Below are 19,341 nucleotides of genomic sequence, written 5' to 3'. Positions count from 1 at the left end.
ACGCAAGGGCGGCTGTCAGAGGAGTAACAGGGAGCCGCTACAGCCGGATTCCAAGGCTTCTTCTCTGCTTTTTATGGTAATCTGACATGTGATACTCACAAGGGAGGGGAGGGGGGGGGCAGACTAGAACGCCCTCCCTCGCACAGCGAGAGTGTGCTCGGCTAATTTGTCTCCGAGGAGCGCTTGTGAAAAGATGGACCAGACACGCTCCGGCCTTCCTTGAGGTTTAATTACACTGCCACAGCTCAGCCTCCGTGGTTCTCCCTTTGAAACAGTGTGAGGAGGGTACACGATGCCGCATGATGTTACACGATGCTACACGATGCTACGCGGTGCTACACGATGCTACGCGGTGCTACACGGTGCCACGCGGTGCTACACAATGCTATACAATGCCTCACGATGCCCCATGATGCTACACGATGCAACACAATGACACACAATGCCACACGATGCTACATGATGCCACGCAGTGCTACACGATGCCATGCGGTGCTACACGATGCCACATGATGCTACACGATGACACACGATGCTACACGATGCCACATGATGCTACACAATGACACACGATGCCACGCGGTGCTACACAATGCTACACGATGCCACGCGGTGCTACACAAAGCCACACGATGCTACACAAAGCCACGCGGTGCTACACAATGCCACATGATGCTACACAAAGCCACGCGGTGCTACACAATGCCACATGATGCTACACGATGCCACGCGGTGCTACACGATGCCACACGATGCTACACGATGCCACGCGGGGCTACACAATGCCACATGATGCTACACGATGCCACGCGGTGCTACACGATGCCACACGATGCTACACGATGCCCCGCGGTGCTACACAATGCCACATGATGCTACACAAAGCCACGCAGTGCTACACGATGCTACAGGATGCTACACAATGCTACTCAACGTCACCTGATGCTAACCGATTCCTTCAGCCGAGATGTACAGATCCACTTTTTTGTATCTTTTAACTTGCAGAAAGTCGACTTTAAAGTGAGAATCTGTGGCTTCACATTGATGAATACATCAATAAATAATCATGCTGCCGCTGTTGAGAAATTTCCCCCCCAAGGCTCTTAATAAAACTTTCATATTTGCTGTTGTAAACATCTAGAGTCGGACAAATCTTTCCTTAAAAAAACAAAATCCACTTTTTAAGATACTTAAAGCCGCAAGCTGAGAAACCGGTAGCATTTTGATTGCTTCTCAATGGCGCCGTTAAAAAACAGCTAATGTTTAAAACACTGAAGCTCTCGGTTACGGATAAACAAAGCTTGTGTTTCTCGTTCGTGTATTGACAAAATAACTATTGACTCAAAAGGCGAGATGGGACATGTGTCCTCACTGACACGGCGGAGAAAAGGTTATAACACACATTAAATATATTAAAATAGAGCCAAAAGCACCATCTTCACCTTAAACAGAAACATCTTCCAGCAGGATTGCTTTACTTTATCCTCTGAAATGTGTTTGGAAAAAGGAAATTAGTTTCGTTTGAAGGTTTAAATGGAGGAAACAGGCGTGAAACGAAGGAGCTATTAGGTTGGCTATTAGGAGACGCGAGCTCTATTGTGGATCCTCCTTTGATTGAAATGTGAAACATCTCGGAGACCCTGTTCAACGGTGAGCCATCTGGATTCAGGATTTCCGGATCATTTCTGCACATTGAACACAGAACGAAGGCGGTTTCAGTACAACAGACACAGCGGTGGCTTGTTGCACATTGCACTCGCTGACGGTTAAAACCGTAGCGCAGCGTCTTCAGGCTCCGGGATAATTGAACATAATTGAACCAACATCATTGTGTTCCTCACCGGGGGGGGGACGAGGTGTAATAACACGAACGCACCTGAGTCCCTGAAGACACATCGGCCGTAACGTGTCCTGACTGTGGAGGGGGGTGGTGTTTTTTTTGCCTTCTGTTTGTAGGGATACTGTCCACACACACAACCCCCTCGGTAATAGAACTAGAGGTTTTTAAAACAAAATGAAGGCTGTTGGCGGAGCACTCGATCGCTGTCACTGTGATCATCAGAAACGGTTTCCACTAGAAGCAAAGGTCGACTTGATTGAGATGTTGATGATTGATTAATTGAATTATTTACCGTTATCGAGCAGGCTGATTTTTCTAGTCTTGCAGTAAAATAGATGGTTCTAAGTCGTGCCTTTGTCCTTTGTTGTAGTAGATTTGTCGTTGAACGCGCTGGTTTAAAACGTGTGTGTGTGTGTGTGTGTGTGTGTGTGTGTGTGTGTGTGCGCGCGCGTGTGACCGACACGATGGGACCCGCTGTCAGCCGGGACTCTTCCTCAGGTGTCTCCGTGGCGTTCAGCTGCTGGAATCAGTGTCACCGAGACAGTAATTGCAGCAAAATGCGGCCGTCTCACATTCCCTCTCGTGTGCAGCTCGTCTCGAAACGAATCGGCCCCCATTAGAGCCAATGTCCCGTCGCTCACGTGCGCGTCGACTCTTTGAACTTGCGTCCTCGTGGGAATTGGCTGGGGGGGGGGAAGGCGGCAAATGTGATATTGTGCGTGTGTTCATTCTGCAAACACAAAGAGGAGGAGCAGCAAATTGTCGCTTGATAATTCACTTAAAGATGTAAAAACTTATTTTTTTTTCTTTCCTCAATTGAAGAATAAATGTATTAACAAATCTTCACAACAGTTTTTTTTTTTGCAGATTTGGCCACTGACCTGCGAATGATCGTCCTGATGAAGGTTCAGTTTGGTGTTGGCCTTCATTTATTCGTGTAGTTAATGCGAATAAACCGTTGACACCTGGGGTCTTCGTCCCTGTTTTCAAGTGTGTTTGTGAACTTAATGACTTACGGGAAAGAAGTCTGAAAAGAAGGCCTGGGCTATAAAATCTGACTTCAATACAGTGATCATTTTATTCTGCTGATGGCGGAAGGCGATGAAATGAAAAAGTTTCAACCAGCTGTTTGGGCACTAAGTGTGCTGTCCTCACCGTGTTGTTTTATTTACGGAGTTGTTCGTATGTACATGAGATGTGCGCAGCCAACAGAGGAGCATGCTGGGTAAACAGGCGGCGGCGCGCGTTCCTCTGGCCTGTCTGTGCTCTGATGGACGCGGCGCGGGGACATATGGCGACCATCTGGGCAGGAACCGGGGACGTCCGGACGTCGCGTTATCCCACTCCCCCCCCCCTCCTCCCTCCACCCCCCCGGGAGGGGACAGACGGTGGACCGTTAATAACGCCGAAGCAGTCGGCTCGGGGGGCGGCGGCGTGAGAACAGCTCGGCCGACACACTGATGTCTCTCTGGTACACACACATGAAGATGGATGCATCCTCTCTCTCTCTCACACACACACACACACACAGCGTCCCCCCCCCCGTCCCCCCCGTTGCTCAACTGCTTCAGACCTTCTTACGACATTTGTACACATGTTTGCACATGTTAAGTATCCAAAATGGACCCGGCTTTTGGAACATCCAGGTGTGAAAGAAGAAGTGTGGGAACAATGCCGCTAGGACAACTCCCCCCCCCCCCCCCCCCCCCCTCCACTAGATTTCGCTGTAAGCGTTGGCATTAATTCAATTGTGTGAGCAATTCAGTGTTACTACGAGATGCTTTGTGATGCTTTAAAGACCCACAATGCACCACATTCTCCATGGTCCAAACCTCAAGGCCCCCCCCCTCCCTCCCTTTTCATACTCGTATTTTCTAAGTGTTAGATATTCCACCACAGTGCACTGCTGAGTGACTTTGCACAACGCCGGGTTTTTTTTGTGTGCTGGAGCTGCCCCCCCCCCCCCTCACCCCCCCTCCCCTCCTCCCGTCCTTCAGGCCAGGAAGAGAGGATGAGGCCGATCAGAGAGAAGCTGGAAGATGAAAAAAAACGCGGCTCCCCCGTCTCTCGGCCTGTTTCCCCGGCTCACAGCTTCCCCTTTGTGGTCCCCGCACGTCAATCACCGTTTCTTCTTCAGACGTTGTCTCCGTGTCCTCCGGGTCCGCTGCAGTCCGTCCCCATCGTGACTTCACACCCTCTTGATCGCCTGATCAGAGCGCCGCTGTGTAACGTCAGCCAGGCGCCCCCCACCCCGGTGACCTCACGGCAGCCTCAACATCGAGACTTAGTCACACATCTGCATGGATGTTCTGACTGAGGGTTCTCACCAAATATCAGCAAGTCAGGACGGCCATCTGTGTGAGATAATAAGATGAATTAATATTAATCACTACAACCTTTATCAACTTCTGGGTATAGAGACCCTTTAGCAATGAATATCATCTGCATTATGAATCACATTAAACCCAATAGCCCCAATGAGGATTTCACCAGCCTCTCCAGTGGATATTTATCCATGAACTGATGCTGCGGATCCTTCCATGAGAGCAGCTATCTGATGGAGGACATCAAGTGTTCTTCTCAGCAGCAGTTGAACCTGTAACCATGAAGGTAAAGTACATCGTACATCCAAGAGCAATCAGCCAGAGGCCGACATAGTGAGAGGGTTTCTAATCAGGCATCGGCGCAAAAGAAAACAGCTGTGTGGGCGGACGCCGTCGCCCCCCCCGGCGCCGGTGTCCGGAATCGCACGTCTCCAGAGGACACAGCTGTTAGCGCTGGACGCTCGCTAATGAACGCGCGAAATCCAGACAAACGCCGGCGGCCTCGTGGTGCGAGGTTAATTAAACGACACATTTGTACGCGGACGCCGAAATGACCCGCAAGCTGCCGCAGAACCACCAGATCAACCTGTCGCCTCCAACCGTCTCCCCCTGCTTTCCCCCAATCAAAGGTCCCGCGGGGGCCGCACCATCCAAATGTCGAGCATGGTGTCCTTTTGGCGGCATGCAGAGGGGTCTTTACACCTGGGGTAGTGGGGGGGGGGGGGGGGGGGGGGGGAGATCCTAAAGCTGACAGTCATACGTTATTGTGTATTTATTTAGCCGTGACGTGTCGTTGCAGCGTGACCCCAGCGGCCGTTAGCTTGCGCTGGGTTGTCCTCCATGTGAAATATTTCCTTTGGCTCCTTAGATGAACAACTTCCCTCACTGCTAATGCAATTACAACCGGTCCCCCCCCCCCCACCCCGAACAAAATAATAATGATCAGATAATTCTTCCAAAGTGCTTCTCGATTGAGAGGGAAGCTCTGCGGAAGCAGCAGGATGAGACGCGACTTTAACCGTCTACACTCGCCGCCCCCCCCCCCTCCACCCACAACTTAAAAAGCATAAAAACCTGTTTAAATCTGTTCAGTGGTGCAAGAAGCGAACCCACAGCTGTCATCACATTTGAATAAGTACGGCTTAATCCTAATTATATGAGGCCCGGCCAGTGAAGCACACACACACACACACACACACAGATGGTGTGTTCCTTCTCAGCAAGAAGCTCATTGAGAGTTTCGCCTTTTAGGGCCTTAAAGATGAAGCCTGGACTCAAAGTTTCAGTGAGAGTTTGAACGTTTGTCTTTGGTTTTGTCGTTAATTTGTATTCGTACCTTTTCAAAGTCAGGCCTCGAAATGGCTGAGCGAACCTGCTCTTACATCATCAGAGGCGTGAGGCAGCGTCGCCCGCGGCGACCGGAGTCAGACCTCGCCGCCGCCGAAACCGGGGGGAATTCAAGCCGCTCGATTTGACTGCGTAACATCTGCATAGCGGCGAGCTGCAGGCCGGTTGTCACGTGACGCACACGGGGCGCCGTGGTGTTGACTCGTGCCGCCGCCGGGGCTCTAGATGGATGGAAATATCCAAAGGCATCTGGCGCGCCACCTGCCATCCATCTGACGCGGCGGGACAAATGGTGCCCCAACTGACGAGGGAACGCGTTCCTCTTGACGCTGACGACTCTGCGCCCGAGATTAAGCAACAAAACAACCTGCAGTGTGTGTGTGTGAACTACGATGCAGAACATATGGGTTCATCACATTAAATCTATTGATGCTACATTATACATCTCCAAACATACGGGGTGAATATTACCTTTAACTTTGTCTGACAGCTGTAGTTACTGCAGGTTATAAAAACCTCATATATGCTTAATATCATGTTATGAACTAGGCTTTCCTGCCTAATTACCTGATACTAAATGTTCACTGTGAGTAAAGAATCACATTCTGCAAGTTTCACCCATTATACTTTTGTGAAACAAGTTTTTGAGCTGACTTAATTCTCGGCTGTAGAATTCCCAGGGTGCCTTTCGTTCATGTTTTTTTTTTTTTTTTTGCGTGGTCGTTCAAGAACTCGACCTCAAGTCAAGTCGAGAAAAAGACTGCAAGCATGCAGAGGAAGGAAAATAAAAGTTCAGAAATGTGAGCGAGATGCAGATGGTTTGCAGTGGATTTGCATAACGCTGAAAAAAACAACCTTTTCCACCTAAAAACACATCTGCGTGTTCTTCAAAGGCCGCATTGACATGGATCTGCTGAATCTCATTCATCTCTTTGCTGTAGTTTTGAACCCTGACGTGAATCTGGCGCGTGAGCCAGATGTTCTGATGTCCATCGTTTCATAACAACCCGAAAGACCTTCGTGGCACCTTTTTTTATTAAGGTGCGAGATTGCAGGGCCTTTCCATTAAGAGCTGCTCTTGCACTCTGGGAGGAAGGTCACTGCAGAGCGCCGGGCAGAGCGAGCAGACGCTGAGCCTGAACGGGGCCCGTGGACACACTGAAGTAATGTCACTTCAAGACCGGAAAAGAGGAATGACGGAGGACGACTTTGGGGTCCGTCTGCGTAAAAGGTGGCGGTCCAAGGTGGCAATCCAAGGTGGCGATCCAAGGTGGCGATCCAAGGAGGCTCGTCGACCTGCTGTCTAATGGTTTCATGGACTCTTATGGCGCGTTTCCACCGAGCGGTACGGTACGGGTCGGGTCGGTACCCTTTTATTTGTGTCTCCACTGCCAAAAGTTGAGAAGGTACCAAAAATCCGAACCGTACCGTACCACATTTTGGGTACCCTTCCGTTGGGGTACCTGGCACAGTTGTTTGGTACTAAAGGGTGGAGCTAGACTCACTGCAGAACGTTGATTGGTTGAAAGAGTGTCGTCTTTTGCGCGTGCCGAATTCGCCTGTATTTTTCCGCTGTGTTTCTCCTTGCAGCGTGTAGCCTTTGCTCAGACAAAGATTGTCGTCTCCTTGTGACAAACAGCCACATATGGAGAAGCAAGAACAGGATCGGCTGCATGTCGTCCATTGTTGTTTGCGGTTTAGCTTTCAGTTTTCGCGCGATCGAATGACGTCAATCTACTTTCCGTCGAATACCGCGCCCATCAAGTGACGTTACCACTACTTTCTGGAATACACCACGCCTATCAAGTAGGGGTACTGTTGGCGGTGGAAACGCTCGCCAAATCATGGTTAACGGACCCGACCCGTACCGAGCCGAGCCGACCCGTACCGTACCGCTCGGTGGAAACGCACCATTATTAAGAAGACGCGCTTTAGCATTCGTTGCACCCTTGGAACTGGCCTGAATCTCGTGCTCGAGAGCCAGGATGGTCTTTGTTTGTTTTATTTGACTAATTTAATTATCTCCGGCTCCGGATTTGCAAAGCCCCCGAAGCAGGGGGAGATTACATGTTCTATCTTGTTCAATCTGATAAGATTTTATCTTGTGTGCACAATTTATCACCTTGTCCACACAAGTTATTTATTCATGTGATTTATTGCGCTCCAGTTGGAGACATCTAATTCTTTGCATGAATATTTTCCAGTCGTCGGGACATACATTTGGCATGAGAAGGTTTTAATGGGGGGGCGACGTTGTAACTGAATTGACTCACTCGCATCAACTCCATCAGAGGGGCCACGAAGTCACCGATGAGCTGGGCGTGAACCTGTGGAGGCCACGCCCACAACGCGGTCGAGGACGAGACGGCTCATTGGTTGCTTTGTTAGAGGAAGGCTTGGTTCTATTTGGGTTTATGATCTTTGATGATCTGTGCACTGGAATTTTCTTATGGTATCAAAACTGAAAACGTGCATCTCAACAAAATACGGCACAGCAGAAGGGTTTAGATAAATAGTAAAGAAAACAAAATTGATGCAACGTGAGCCAAATTATACATTAAAAAATAACCATCGTGCATTCAAGTCGCCACTCATGAATGAAACATTTCACTTGTGAGGGATGAGTTTGACTCCTACACAATGTGCAGTTTGTAGCACTCTGTGTCCTGACCGCTCGGTTAATGTCTCCATTGTGGGAATTTCCTTTGCATTTCGTGAACATTCATTGAAAGCATTCGATTCCTCCAACTCTCATCAGGGTGGTCTCTATTTTAGGGTCTGTGTGCATTTGTGTGACAGGGAGTTTCTGCTAATTTACTTTCTAGTGTTTCCAAAAGATAACGACTCTACCACGCGACATATGGATCCAGTTTATGTCAAATAAAATACCTAAAAAACGCCTTTTGGGCCTTTGCGGTCTCTCTCTTCTCTCTTCTGAGAGAGAGACCTTCTCCAGAGATGCAATCAGATCCAATCAGAGCCTCATTGGGCCCCTATTGAATACGGTTGTGTTTCAGTGTCCACTTGTCTCTCGCGGGGGGGGGGGGGGGGGCTCCTGCACACAGCTGGGTCATGGATCTGCGGCTGACATTTGCAGCTGGCCAGTTGGGCTCGGGCCGTTAAATCGTTTTGGCCATTATTTCGCCGCTAATGTGGTCCGAGTCCCGAGAACATTTATTCATTATCGATGAGAGAATAAACGTCTCTGTGGCTCACTTGATGCAGCAATTACACCGACTGAATCATGTGATGAGAGGCTTTCTGTGGGCTGGTCATCCATGTGGATGTAGCTCAGGGGCAACGACAAAGCAGCAAGAGGGGGGGGGGGGGGGGGGTCTGTTCTTCTCCTTACAGTAAAAGAAAAATGAAAATGAAAAACAGTGAAAAGGAATCCTGCTCCTTTTTCAGCTCCAGCAGTCGCTGCGCTGTTAGGCAGCAGTCGCCAGTTGCCATGGCAACTACCTGTTAATATTCCAACAGAGTCCCCCCCCCCCCGCCCCCCCTCGACAAGCGTAGAGCACCACTTTTTCACAACAACCAAAAAATCGATCGGGCATTCCTGCAGAAAATAAATGGAGCCGAGCCATGTGGTCCCAGATGGGGGAAGGGGGGGGGGGGCCTCAAAGTGACCTGACTGACCTTGATCCCTCCGAGCAGGAGGGGCTCAGTGCATGTGGCTTACAGCAAGTCAAACAGTCTCCAGGTCTTAGAGCTTTGGTTCTTTTAGGGGGGGGGGGCTCGGGTGTTACTTTGCTCTTTGAGGGCTGAAGAGTTTCCGTGAAAGGGAGGGGGGGAGGGGGGGGGGGGGTGGCAGTGATCACGAATCCCATTACGCCCCGGGATGAATACATCGGTCCAGACAATCCCGCCTCCCTTTTCTCTTCTCAAATGATTCTCCGCTCACGCGAAGAAAGTCTGAATAACGAGTTTTTAATTACACGCACACACACACGCACACACACACGCACACACACACACACACACACACACACACACACACAGTTTGTATCACCTTTTATTTCATTGCAGAGGTGAAAGTCTTCGCACGATTCAATTATGAAAGTCATTTATTTTCCAAAGCGCTTCCCGAAAAAATCCGCTCGGGGACAGACCCAAACGGATCAGCACAAAGACCGAAAGTCCGTCCAAAAGGTTCAAAGAAATACTCTTGAACAGCTTCAACACAGCCACCCTGAAGTCGTTCATCGCGTTTCCTCAAACAGGTTCCAGCTCGTGAAAACATCAACAAAACCTTCATTAAAGCTGATCTCAAAAGCCTCTTTGTTCTGCACTTCCAGAACAATATGAAGTTGCTTTCTTCTGGGCCTTGTGATCTCTGCACTTCTTTGTCCCTCTTCTCCTGCGTCTCTGATGGTCCGTCCCCGTTAAGACATTTGTGTTCTCCATCATTAACGCCGGCTTTTGCACCAGCAGCAAAAGTAGACCCGGTGACCCCACCCCCATCACCCCCCCCACCCCTCCCCACCGCGTTTCTCCGGTATCCAGACGGGCTTCCTTCTCACCTTCCGATGTTTATCACACACACGGCACCTCGGATCAAATATTCATACTTGTTTTTTCCCTTCTGTTTGGTGCAGAGGAGCCAAGTGTCGGTGAGAGACGCCGGGTGGAGGCGGGGGGGAACAGGGGGTTGTTTGTGTCTCCATCTGACGGGATGAATAATTCAGCAAAGGCCTCCGTGAATTATATTGAAAGAATAGTTCGGGCAGCGGGGGGGGGTAACGGACGAGATGGATGGTTGATTACGGAGACCCACACACACACACACACACACACACAAGTAGCCGTGAATAGCGTCTATTCTTGACTTCCTTTCCAAGGGAACCAACTATGTGCTGTTTACTTTGGCAGGTTCTTATATGTGACGTTTTAGGAGCCCCGCTGGATTTCTGTTGGCTTCTGGTTTACGTTTCAACAAATTCAAGTTCATGTGAAGTGGCTCCAAACTCCATAAAACAGTCCTGACAACAAACTCTTGTGTACTTTGACTCTCACTAAATCAGTTCTGTCAACGGGGCAGGAAACCTAATGTAAACTCTTTTTTCATGTTCTCAAAACCACCCCCCCCTTCCCCCCACGCTGTGTCATTAGGATCAGCACTCTGCAGGGTGTTGCTTTGCTTTTCTCCTGCAGCCCCCCCCCCCCCAAACAACTAAATATCCCATCTGCCAACAGCCATTCTCTGCACCTGACTAAATGGATCCAGTCAACAGTGTCTGCTGCACCTTGTTAGTGTGTGTGTGTGTGTGTGTGGGGGGGGGGCACAGAGCACACCTGTGATCACATAGAAAATACTGACTGTCGCACCCCAATTGGCTCAATTAGAGTCGGGCGGGAAGCCAAAGCGACTCGGAGACTCGCGGCGGGGACAATTTCTTTCAAAGACGGTAATTATGCACTTTGAGTCGTGTCATTTTAACCGGTAAAAAGAACCCGTTTGTGCAGGAGACAAAAACCAAACCACTTCCCTTTCATTAGAGGCCTCGTTGAGAGTTTGTGTTCACGGCGCCGGCTCAGATGTTTCCCCCCGCAAAATGAAGACGGAACAGCGTGCCATTAACATGCGACCTTTGATCCTCAGGCTGCAGCAGGAACTGCTGATTTTTGAGTTCTAGACTGTTTATATTTGGTTTCACAGATTCATTTGACATCAGCAAAAAATAAGCTGGAAATGGGCCGTTCCACTAAATGCGTGTTTTCTCCCCCCCCCGTCTGCAGGTGTGCTGAGTCTACCGGAGAGCCTCAACCTGCACCGCGACCAGCAGCGCTCAGGGAGGGGGGGCGAGGCTCCGGCCTACAGCCAGGCCGAGCTGCGCACGCTGGAGCAGTCGCTGCTCGCCACCCGGGTGGGCAGCATCGCAGAGCTGAGTGAGTACACACACACACACACCTGTGATGTTGTCGTGGGAAATAAAGAGCTGCAGGAATATATTCGTCCCCCCCCCCCCCCCCTCCTCCCTCTCCTGGCCCCCACACTCCCTCATTACAGCTGTTCTAACACTTGTCTATGAGTCACACCCGGAGAACCTTTAGATCCAAGGTCACTTCCTCTGACGCTTTTAACCTCATGGGCTCCACCTTTTTTTTTAAAGCTGTGACATCCCACTACATCCTCTGGATTCCACTCCTGGGGGAGGAACACGGCCCTCAAGCAGCTGAATGCTCCTTTCAGTTCGCTTTCAGTCGTCTATCTCTGCCAGAAGAAAAGATCGTATTGCTTCATTTCAGCTCTAATCAGCGACGAGGGTGTGATCTTTGAACGTTGTCTTTGTTCTCTTCGCTTAAGTAAGTGAGTGAGGGACCAGGAGGGTCGCCTGGAGTCGGCCCGGCGCGTGCGTGTTTACGGTAACTACGGCAAATGATGCAGCAGTGACGTCGATATCACAAGCAGAGACCTGCGAGCGACGGCGTGCACTGGGGTGGTGGGGGGGGTGGGGGTGCGAGGGGGGCCCGTGTCCCCCCCTCGCGGAGCTCGGCTCGTTCAAACGGATCGAATTCGCATCCGAACAATAAGCGAGATCCTCTCGAACACTTGAAAGCGGAGCGGCCGGCGCTCGGGGCAATTTCACACCCGAGCGGTTTGGTAATTAGTGGTTGATAAAAAGAGCCTCGTTTATCACTGTATGCCTAATTTCGTTCTCTCAAGGTGGATAAATTTGTCTTATTTCTGGGGTCCCATCGTCTCACTGCGCATTGGAGTGTGTGTGTGTGTGTGTGTGTGTGTGCGTGGGACATATTGTGTCCGTCAGCGCAGGCCTCCACATCCCCGAAGCTGGGTGTGTCTCCAGCGCAGAGGGAAGATGTTCATGAAACCAAACCCTGTTTTTAATTGTGTTTGGAGCTTCTTGGCTCACCGTCAGTGGGGGAGTCACACACCCCTGTTCCGGGTTTCAAGGGGCCTTCGAACAAAGGGTCTAATCCAGTTGTGTGTGTGTGTGTTTTTTTTTATTTTTATAGACCTATCTCATTAATTGCACCCCTCTTTCTGAGTGCTGTTAAAACGAACCGTTCCTCCAGGGAACGCTGTCATCTCGTGAAACCGTGACAAGATCAACTTTCATTTGGATGCGGCGTTGAGTCCACAGAGCAGATGTCTCCAGCGTGACGTGGCTGCGGTGGGACGTGCGTTATGGACGGAGGCGTACAACAACAGCCTGTTGACTGTTCACCGCCCCGCAGCGGCATCACAGCTGGATTAAGGCGGCGCCCGAGAGAGCAAATCCAGCAATGACCGGAAACGATTTTTATTTTAACTGCGTCAAACAAAACAACACCGTTGTTTTTCGGGAGTCGAGAGCTTGCGAGGGCCGCACACCTCGAGTGTGAAACGGTGCATCCACCGAGCCGTTTGGTGTGGCTGCCGGGGCCACGCGCCGTCGACATGCAGCGGTGTTGTTCCTCGCGGCGGCAGCTCGGGGACTGATTGCCGTCGTATTGCGCTGCTCTCTCCGTTACCACGGCAACCGCACCTTGAGCAAACCATCAGTTTAGGCTAATTTGCACCCTTTTTAAAATTTGACGACTAAATGCATAATTGTCGCTTTGAGGTTTTGAGGATGATACGGCGATGGTTGAAACGTTCTGGCGTCACTCGCTGCGTATTTCAACCCCCACCCCCCCGGCTGAGTCACGTGTGTGTGTGTGTGTGCGTGTGTGTGTGTGTGTTCTGCTGGGCACGGCGAGGCAAAGTGCTTATTCTTCAGGGCTGAGTGGCTTTCACAAAAGAGAGGAATCCCTCTCACCGCGCTGCAGGAGCTGTGCACAAAGGACGAGATGGTTTATTTATTTATTTATTTTTCTCTTCTTCTCACGGTCACACACTCTGTGGCTGTGGACGCTCGCCTCCCCAGATTCAAATTTCCATCCCCAAAAACAGACCGATATTCTCACGATAGACTGTTATCAAAGAGCTTGCCCCCGCTCTGCTTTTGTAGCACCCTGCGTTTCTGAGGGAATGACTCAGACCTCCTACCTGCCGTCGCTGCTCCATTAACCCACACTCACTTACGTGGAGGTGAGATAATGGGCCCGCTCAGCGACGGCGTTGCGTTTCCACGCCGTTCTCATTTCTCAGCGAATTAGAGTTAAGGGAGACATCGCCCGCCTGTGCCTGCGCAGCATCCCTCCTAATCTCACATCTGACCCACTTCTCGGCGTGGACGATGGAGAGGAGAGAAAGGGAAAGGTGAAAAAAGAACTCATATTCAAAGGTAAAAAAGCTCATTGAGCTTCTTTACGAAGGTTGTGGGGTCTCTGCGTTGAATCTAACCCGTCTGACCACTGCTGCTCCCGATGATAATGTCACCCTCAAGTCCTTTTCTGAGCATCTCTCCCTAATGGACGCGTCTCAGTGGGCTGCTTGGAAAGGTCCCGGCTGTCATTTATTCCTCTTTTGTTTCGCTCCCTCGTAGGAGACACGGTGGAATGAAGGGAAAGAAAAAGGGATGGAATTGTTGACTCGGCTGTTAGGATGAGCCTGGCTCATTCCGCCTCTGGAACGGGGTGCCGCCATTTCCCTTATCTGTCTCCCAGCACCTTTTTTTTTCTTCCAGGAGGAGGGTGGGGGCACGCTGACAGAAACAACCCCCACCCCCCCCCCCCCCCCCTCCCCTCACAATCCTCCAGACACACACATCTCTTTCTCTCGCACAAAAGACGCACGCCGGAGAGTCCTGTAGGCTTTTTGCTGCATGCTGCAGTAATTACGCCAGGCTGGGTCCCTGATTGTGTTCTGGTTGAACGTCGCCCGACGCCTGTCACGGGAAACCCACTCGCTCATCGCAGCTCGAGTGCAGAGAACTCGAGTCAATTCGAATCTCAAGGTGTAAGACAACATCCTCCGTACGGCAGCACTTAGGTGCTTGCGCATCCTTGAGTGTATTCACGAGGTTTCAAGGTCAAAAGACATCCAGCGTAGGTTAAAGCAGGCAGAATGTGGCCTGTCGATGATTGCCTATTTTTAGCCATGTTAGCTGTAAAGCTAGCCGTTAGCTAGCTGTCACATTCGGCAAACAGAGCCAATGGCATCTTTTGTGCGGACTTGCGGACGTTAGCATGCTAACACGCCACCATGCTAACACGCCACCCTGCATTCCCTCTATGAGCACGCTGTGTAGTGTAAAAGGACAAGTATCAACTTCCTTGTGTTTGTTATTCACCTTGGGTCCGTCTTCAAAGGCCTTACGGACTGTCCTGTTGTCCTCGCTAATCCGTGGACGACTTCCAAGAGGCTGACGCACGGCTTCTGTACCACACCGACAAAAAAAAAAAGGGAGACCAAGGACGCGGCGGCGGGTCGCCGTCTCGGAAGCATCCGCTGCCAACTGAGGATGCATCACACGGCAACTTGGCCGACGGCAGCGAAGAGGGTGTGGAGGGGGGGGGGGAGTGGAGAGCTTCTGTGGAGAGCCAAAGACTCACTTTAAAGAATGACCCAATCACGGCCAAACAAACCGCGGCGCAGATTACAGGACGACGCGCGGGACCAGCTTGAAAACCCGAGTCGTCATGGCGATGCTGCTGCCGGGGTAACGCGCCCCCCCCCCCCCCCCCCCGGCTGATCGAGTGTTTTTCGGCGAGATCCCAGAAGGCTAATGGAGGTTTTTTGGGGTAATTGAACAGGCGGCTTTTAGTTCTCACCTCACTGTTTCCTAAAAAATAAAAGAAGGACAAAGGGCAGTTGTTTGCAGGGTTGCTTTGATGAAAGGGGACTTTACAAAAGAGCCCGAAAAATGTTTTCATTTTGACTGAACTTATGCCGTTAAGAAGGGCACCGGCCTCTGGCTTCACACACCTGGTCATCCTCTTGTCCAAAGGCCAAGATTTCAGTGCAAGTAGTCGTCTCATTTAGTAAAACAGAAGGCAAGACTCGGTGAACAGTTAAAACGGGTTAAAATGATGCATTGGCCTTAAACCGTCTGGTCCAGACTGATAAATCTCAAAGGCCGTTGGATGTATTGCAATGAGATTTGGGACGGAGGTCCGTTATTTCCTGTCTCTTAATGACTCTGGTCGTTTGAGTTTTCCTCCGGCACCACCGTGAGATTCGTGCTTTAGGTTTTCAGTGTCTGCTGGTGCACCACTTTGGTCCAGACTCTCACATCTTAACAAAGATTACAGTAGGATTTTTCATGAAATGTGGTTCCCACTTTTATGTCCCCCTCAGGATGAACAGTAATGACTTCTGTGACTCTCTGGTCATTCCACTAGTTCTATCAGCTGTGCTTTGTGTCCTTCTTGTATTATGCCGTTATTACTGCTTAAAGTCTTATTTTCCATGAACGCTTGTTTTAAATTGCTCACACACTTCTCTCTGCAGCGCATAAGTACGTTGGTTTGCAGAAAAACGACTCTTAATTTGATTTGTCAAACGTGTTTCAACAAAAAAGGGAAACGGGAATAAGCCCTCAGCCGGCATATGTCTATGAATCCTATTTAAGGACATCAGGACCCTGCGAAGGACGTGTTGTACGCTGCAGTTGGGCTTCTGCTCATCTTCTCAGAAGAGCCATTAAAGTCCCTGAAACAGCCATTATAGGGAAATAAAGTGGCATCCATTTAGAAGTGCCCTCCTGTGAGTCGGAGGAGGGAAAGATGATGACAGTGGAAACGAGAGAGGCGGCCTGTGTAATCTCCCGTTGCATCTCCACGACGCGGCGAAACGACGCCCATTCGGAGCGAGGGGAGTCGTTTACCAAGAGGACGAGCCCCCGCAGCACCGGCGTTTCTACGTCGCCGGGCGGCGCAAGCGTTTCCGGGAGGAGGAATCGACCTCTCGCTGGTTTGCAGAGACTTTCAACTTTCCCAAACAGGGACTTCTTTTCATTTGCAGCCTCTTGCATCATGGGACCCCCCCCCCTCGTTCCACATATTCAGTCCAAAATATTTTCCAGGACAGCGGGGGACGACGCACCTGGCTGACCCCGAAAATCTACTGAGGATAATTATCTGAAATGAATAAAGTTTTATCTCTCATTTCTAATTAAAAACCAGACCTTACAATGACTTGTTTTTTGGTTCCCGCGGTCAAACAGATGGTGTCGCGCTGCTGCCGCCTTCCAGCGCTCCCCTTTAAAGTGTCTCCAGAGACACCGACGCAGAGACCCGTGACCCCTTCTCCCACCTGCACCTTTTCTTTTTTTTTATCACTGCACATATTTAGGAAGACGTGACGAATGAATCCTTGAATCCTGAAGCGGTGATAACCGCGTTGCAGTGGTTGCGGCAAACATCCGACACGCAGCAACTTGATGTCTGGTTCTTTTCGCTCTGTATTCGTCTCCAGCGACACTTACCTGCAGCTTGCAAACTGATTAAAATACCTCCCTCAAAAGAAATGAGCTAGAAGAGGCTTAATATCTCCGTAGAGGGATGGGTGCAAACTCTCTCTCTCTCTTTGAGCATTTCCCCGGCTTCATCGAACCCTCCACTGAGAAGGCTCCTGCATTCGCGCGATGCTCGATGCTGTTCCTAAAACGCGCCGCGAGCTCACGCGGCGGTGAGTGTTTCTTCTGACATTTCCAGCGGCAGATGTTGTTTGCCGCTAGGACGAGCTTGAAGAAGTTTGGTTCTGCTTCCTGTTTTATTTTGTAGTCTCATGTCTCTTGTGTTCCTGGGGTTAGCTTCACTTCCTGCCTTGTCCTGTGATTGCCTGATTGTTTCCACCTGTGTCCAATCTGCACCTCCCCAGTGTATTCAAGCCCTGTGTGCCTGTTGTCCCCTGTCGGGTCATTGTCCACGTTAACTTTGGTGGTTTTGATTCATTAAAAAGCACCTTTAATTGGAATCGGAAACCCTGCGTCTGAGTCCTCACTCGACCTGTGACCAGCAGCCACCTCGTGACCCCCAACTTCTGGGGTAGTTGGCGTTATCGCTGTCCTCCCTCCACGTCCTGTTGTAGGTGGAGACCGTGCTTTCTGTCAGCCTCAAACCAACCAGCGCTGCGATAACCAGAGTAAATAATTACATCAAGGGGGGGGGGGGATCAGTTTGTTCTGAGAAATCAACCCTGCGGGGCTCTCACACACACAGCAGTGTTTTTCCCGCTCGGGGCAATAATGTTATTCTTAGATACATCACTAATGACCTCATGGATACGATCCTAACATCAGTGGGTTATGAGTTCCCGCCTCTTTGGAGTCTCAGACTTTGAGGTTCAAACCTTCTCTGGTGTTCAGAACCATTCGAGTTCGAGCAAAATGTTTGTTCTTGTCTCCTGCTGCCTGCAGACACGGCGTGAAGCAGGTTCCTCAAAGAAGACGTCGGGAAATGTTCTCCATGCCGATTTAATTAACTCTGTGGTTTCTGTAGCTCTCACAGGAAACAGCTTATACATATTTTTGATTAGATGATGTTCTCAACCCTTAATAAATCATGAATAAACAAGGCACTTTTTCACTCTTTTTGTTCAGATGAAACTACTTTTTTACACAACCCCTTTATAACAAAAAAGTGTGAAAATACCTGAAGGATTATTCCAGCTCATTGCATTTTGGATCTTAATCATATTTTGTTTTAATAACGTCAGAACATTGGGAGCCTTATTTCAGACCAGGTTCATCGCTCACGTCTCCCATGTTTGGATTAGTGCTCTGTGGGAATAACGCCTGGGACTTTGTTATAAAGACGACTACGCTGTGAAGTTATTCCCATCTCTGAGCAAATTTGTGTTTCTTACTCTGTGTCTTTCAAATATATGTGTATATATATATATTTATATATCCTCCAGGTGATCTCGTGTCCCGGGCGATGCACCACCTCCAGCCCCTGCACATCAAGAACCCCAGCAACGGGACTCCGGTCCACCAGAAGACCAGCGGCGCCACCACGGCGCACTGGGAGCCCGAGGCCCTCTACACCCTGTGCTACTTCATGCACTGCCCACAGATGGAGTGGGAGAACCCCAACGTCGAGCCCTCCAAGGTCACCTTGCAGACCGAGAGGTGGGTCAATGTATGACGTCGCCGTTGGTGGCGCTTTTGAAAACGGTCCATTTCTCTCTAGTTCCCCTGTGCATTTACAAATGGGCATTTCTCAACACTGGGGGGGGGGCAGCTGCAATATGAGGAAATAGTGACAGTTAGTGTCGTAAATACAAAGCAGGGTGGTGAGACGAGGGGGAGTTTGCACTCCGACGTGGTTTTGGAAACGGGGTAGAATTTGACCACTTTGAGTCACATGTTTTTAATGATCAGTCCAATGGAGGTGGAGACGAGAGCTGTGTCACAATCCAGATGTGGCTCCTCGGGGGGTGGGGGGTGGGGGCGAGCAGCGGGGGATGTCAGGCGGAGCGACGTGTCATCAGGCTCCCCGGTCCCCCCCCCCCCCGCGGACCAAATTCTCTGTTTAGCATCCTGCCGAAAGGTTGAAGACGAGTGGAAAAGTGATAACAGGAGGACATTAGATGAGACGAAATGATCTTTTAACTTCTGCCCTGCGAGTAGATGAGCCCCCCCCAAATGAATGCTACACTTTATAAACACGAAGACAGACCAGTCAGACAGAGTGTGTCAATACTTAAAAGCTTTATTGGACGTGTCCTCGCAGCCAAAGACGGAACAAGCAGCTGCACACACGGTAAAAACCACCGTCCCAAGCGGCTCCTCAGTCGGCCACATGCTGCTTTGAATGTGTGTCTTTTTTTGGGGGGGGGGGAGATATTACGGTTGCCGGAGGCTCCTGAGGGAATGAAGCTCCACTGTTGCCTTCACTGATGGATTCATAATTCCCAATTGACTTCACAATTGATGGTTTTCTAATGTACACGTGAGCCTTAAAGGAAACTGTGTCCCAGTGTTATCTTTACCTCAA

The 19,341-nt window shown here is 50.2% G+C and overlaps 1 protein-coding gene across 1 annotated transcript in view; it reads left to right on the top strand.

Annotated features, from left to right (window-relative positions):
* Window positions 1–19,341, top strand: part of LOC119210112 (ankyrin repeat and BTB/POZ domain-containing protein 3-A-like) — a 71,864-nt gene that overhangs the window by 41,723 nt on the left and 10,800 nt on the right. The window contains 2 exon segments of the mRNA XM_037459766.2: window positions 11,251–11,400; window positions 18,260–18,473. Coding sequence (XP_037315663.2) covers window positions 11,251–11,400; window positions 18,260–18,473 — 364 coding nt within the window.

The sequence above is a fragment of the Pungitius pungitius genome, chromosome 2 (assembly GCF_949316345.1).
Source record: "Pungitius pungitius chromosome 2, fPunPun2.1, whole genome shotgun sequence".
Classification (NCBI taxonomy): domain Eukaryota; kingdom Metazoa; phylum Chordata; class Actinopteri; order Perciformes; family Gasterosteidae; genus Pungitius; species Pungitius pungitius.
The sequence above is the reverse complement of the archived record's forward strand: the minus strand, read 5'-3'. Positions and strand labels throughout refer to the sequence as shown.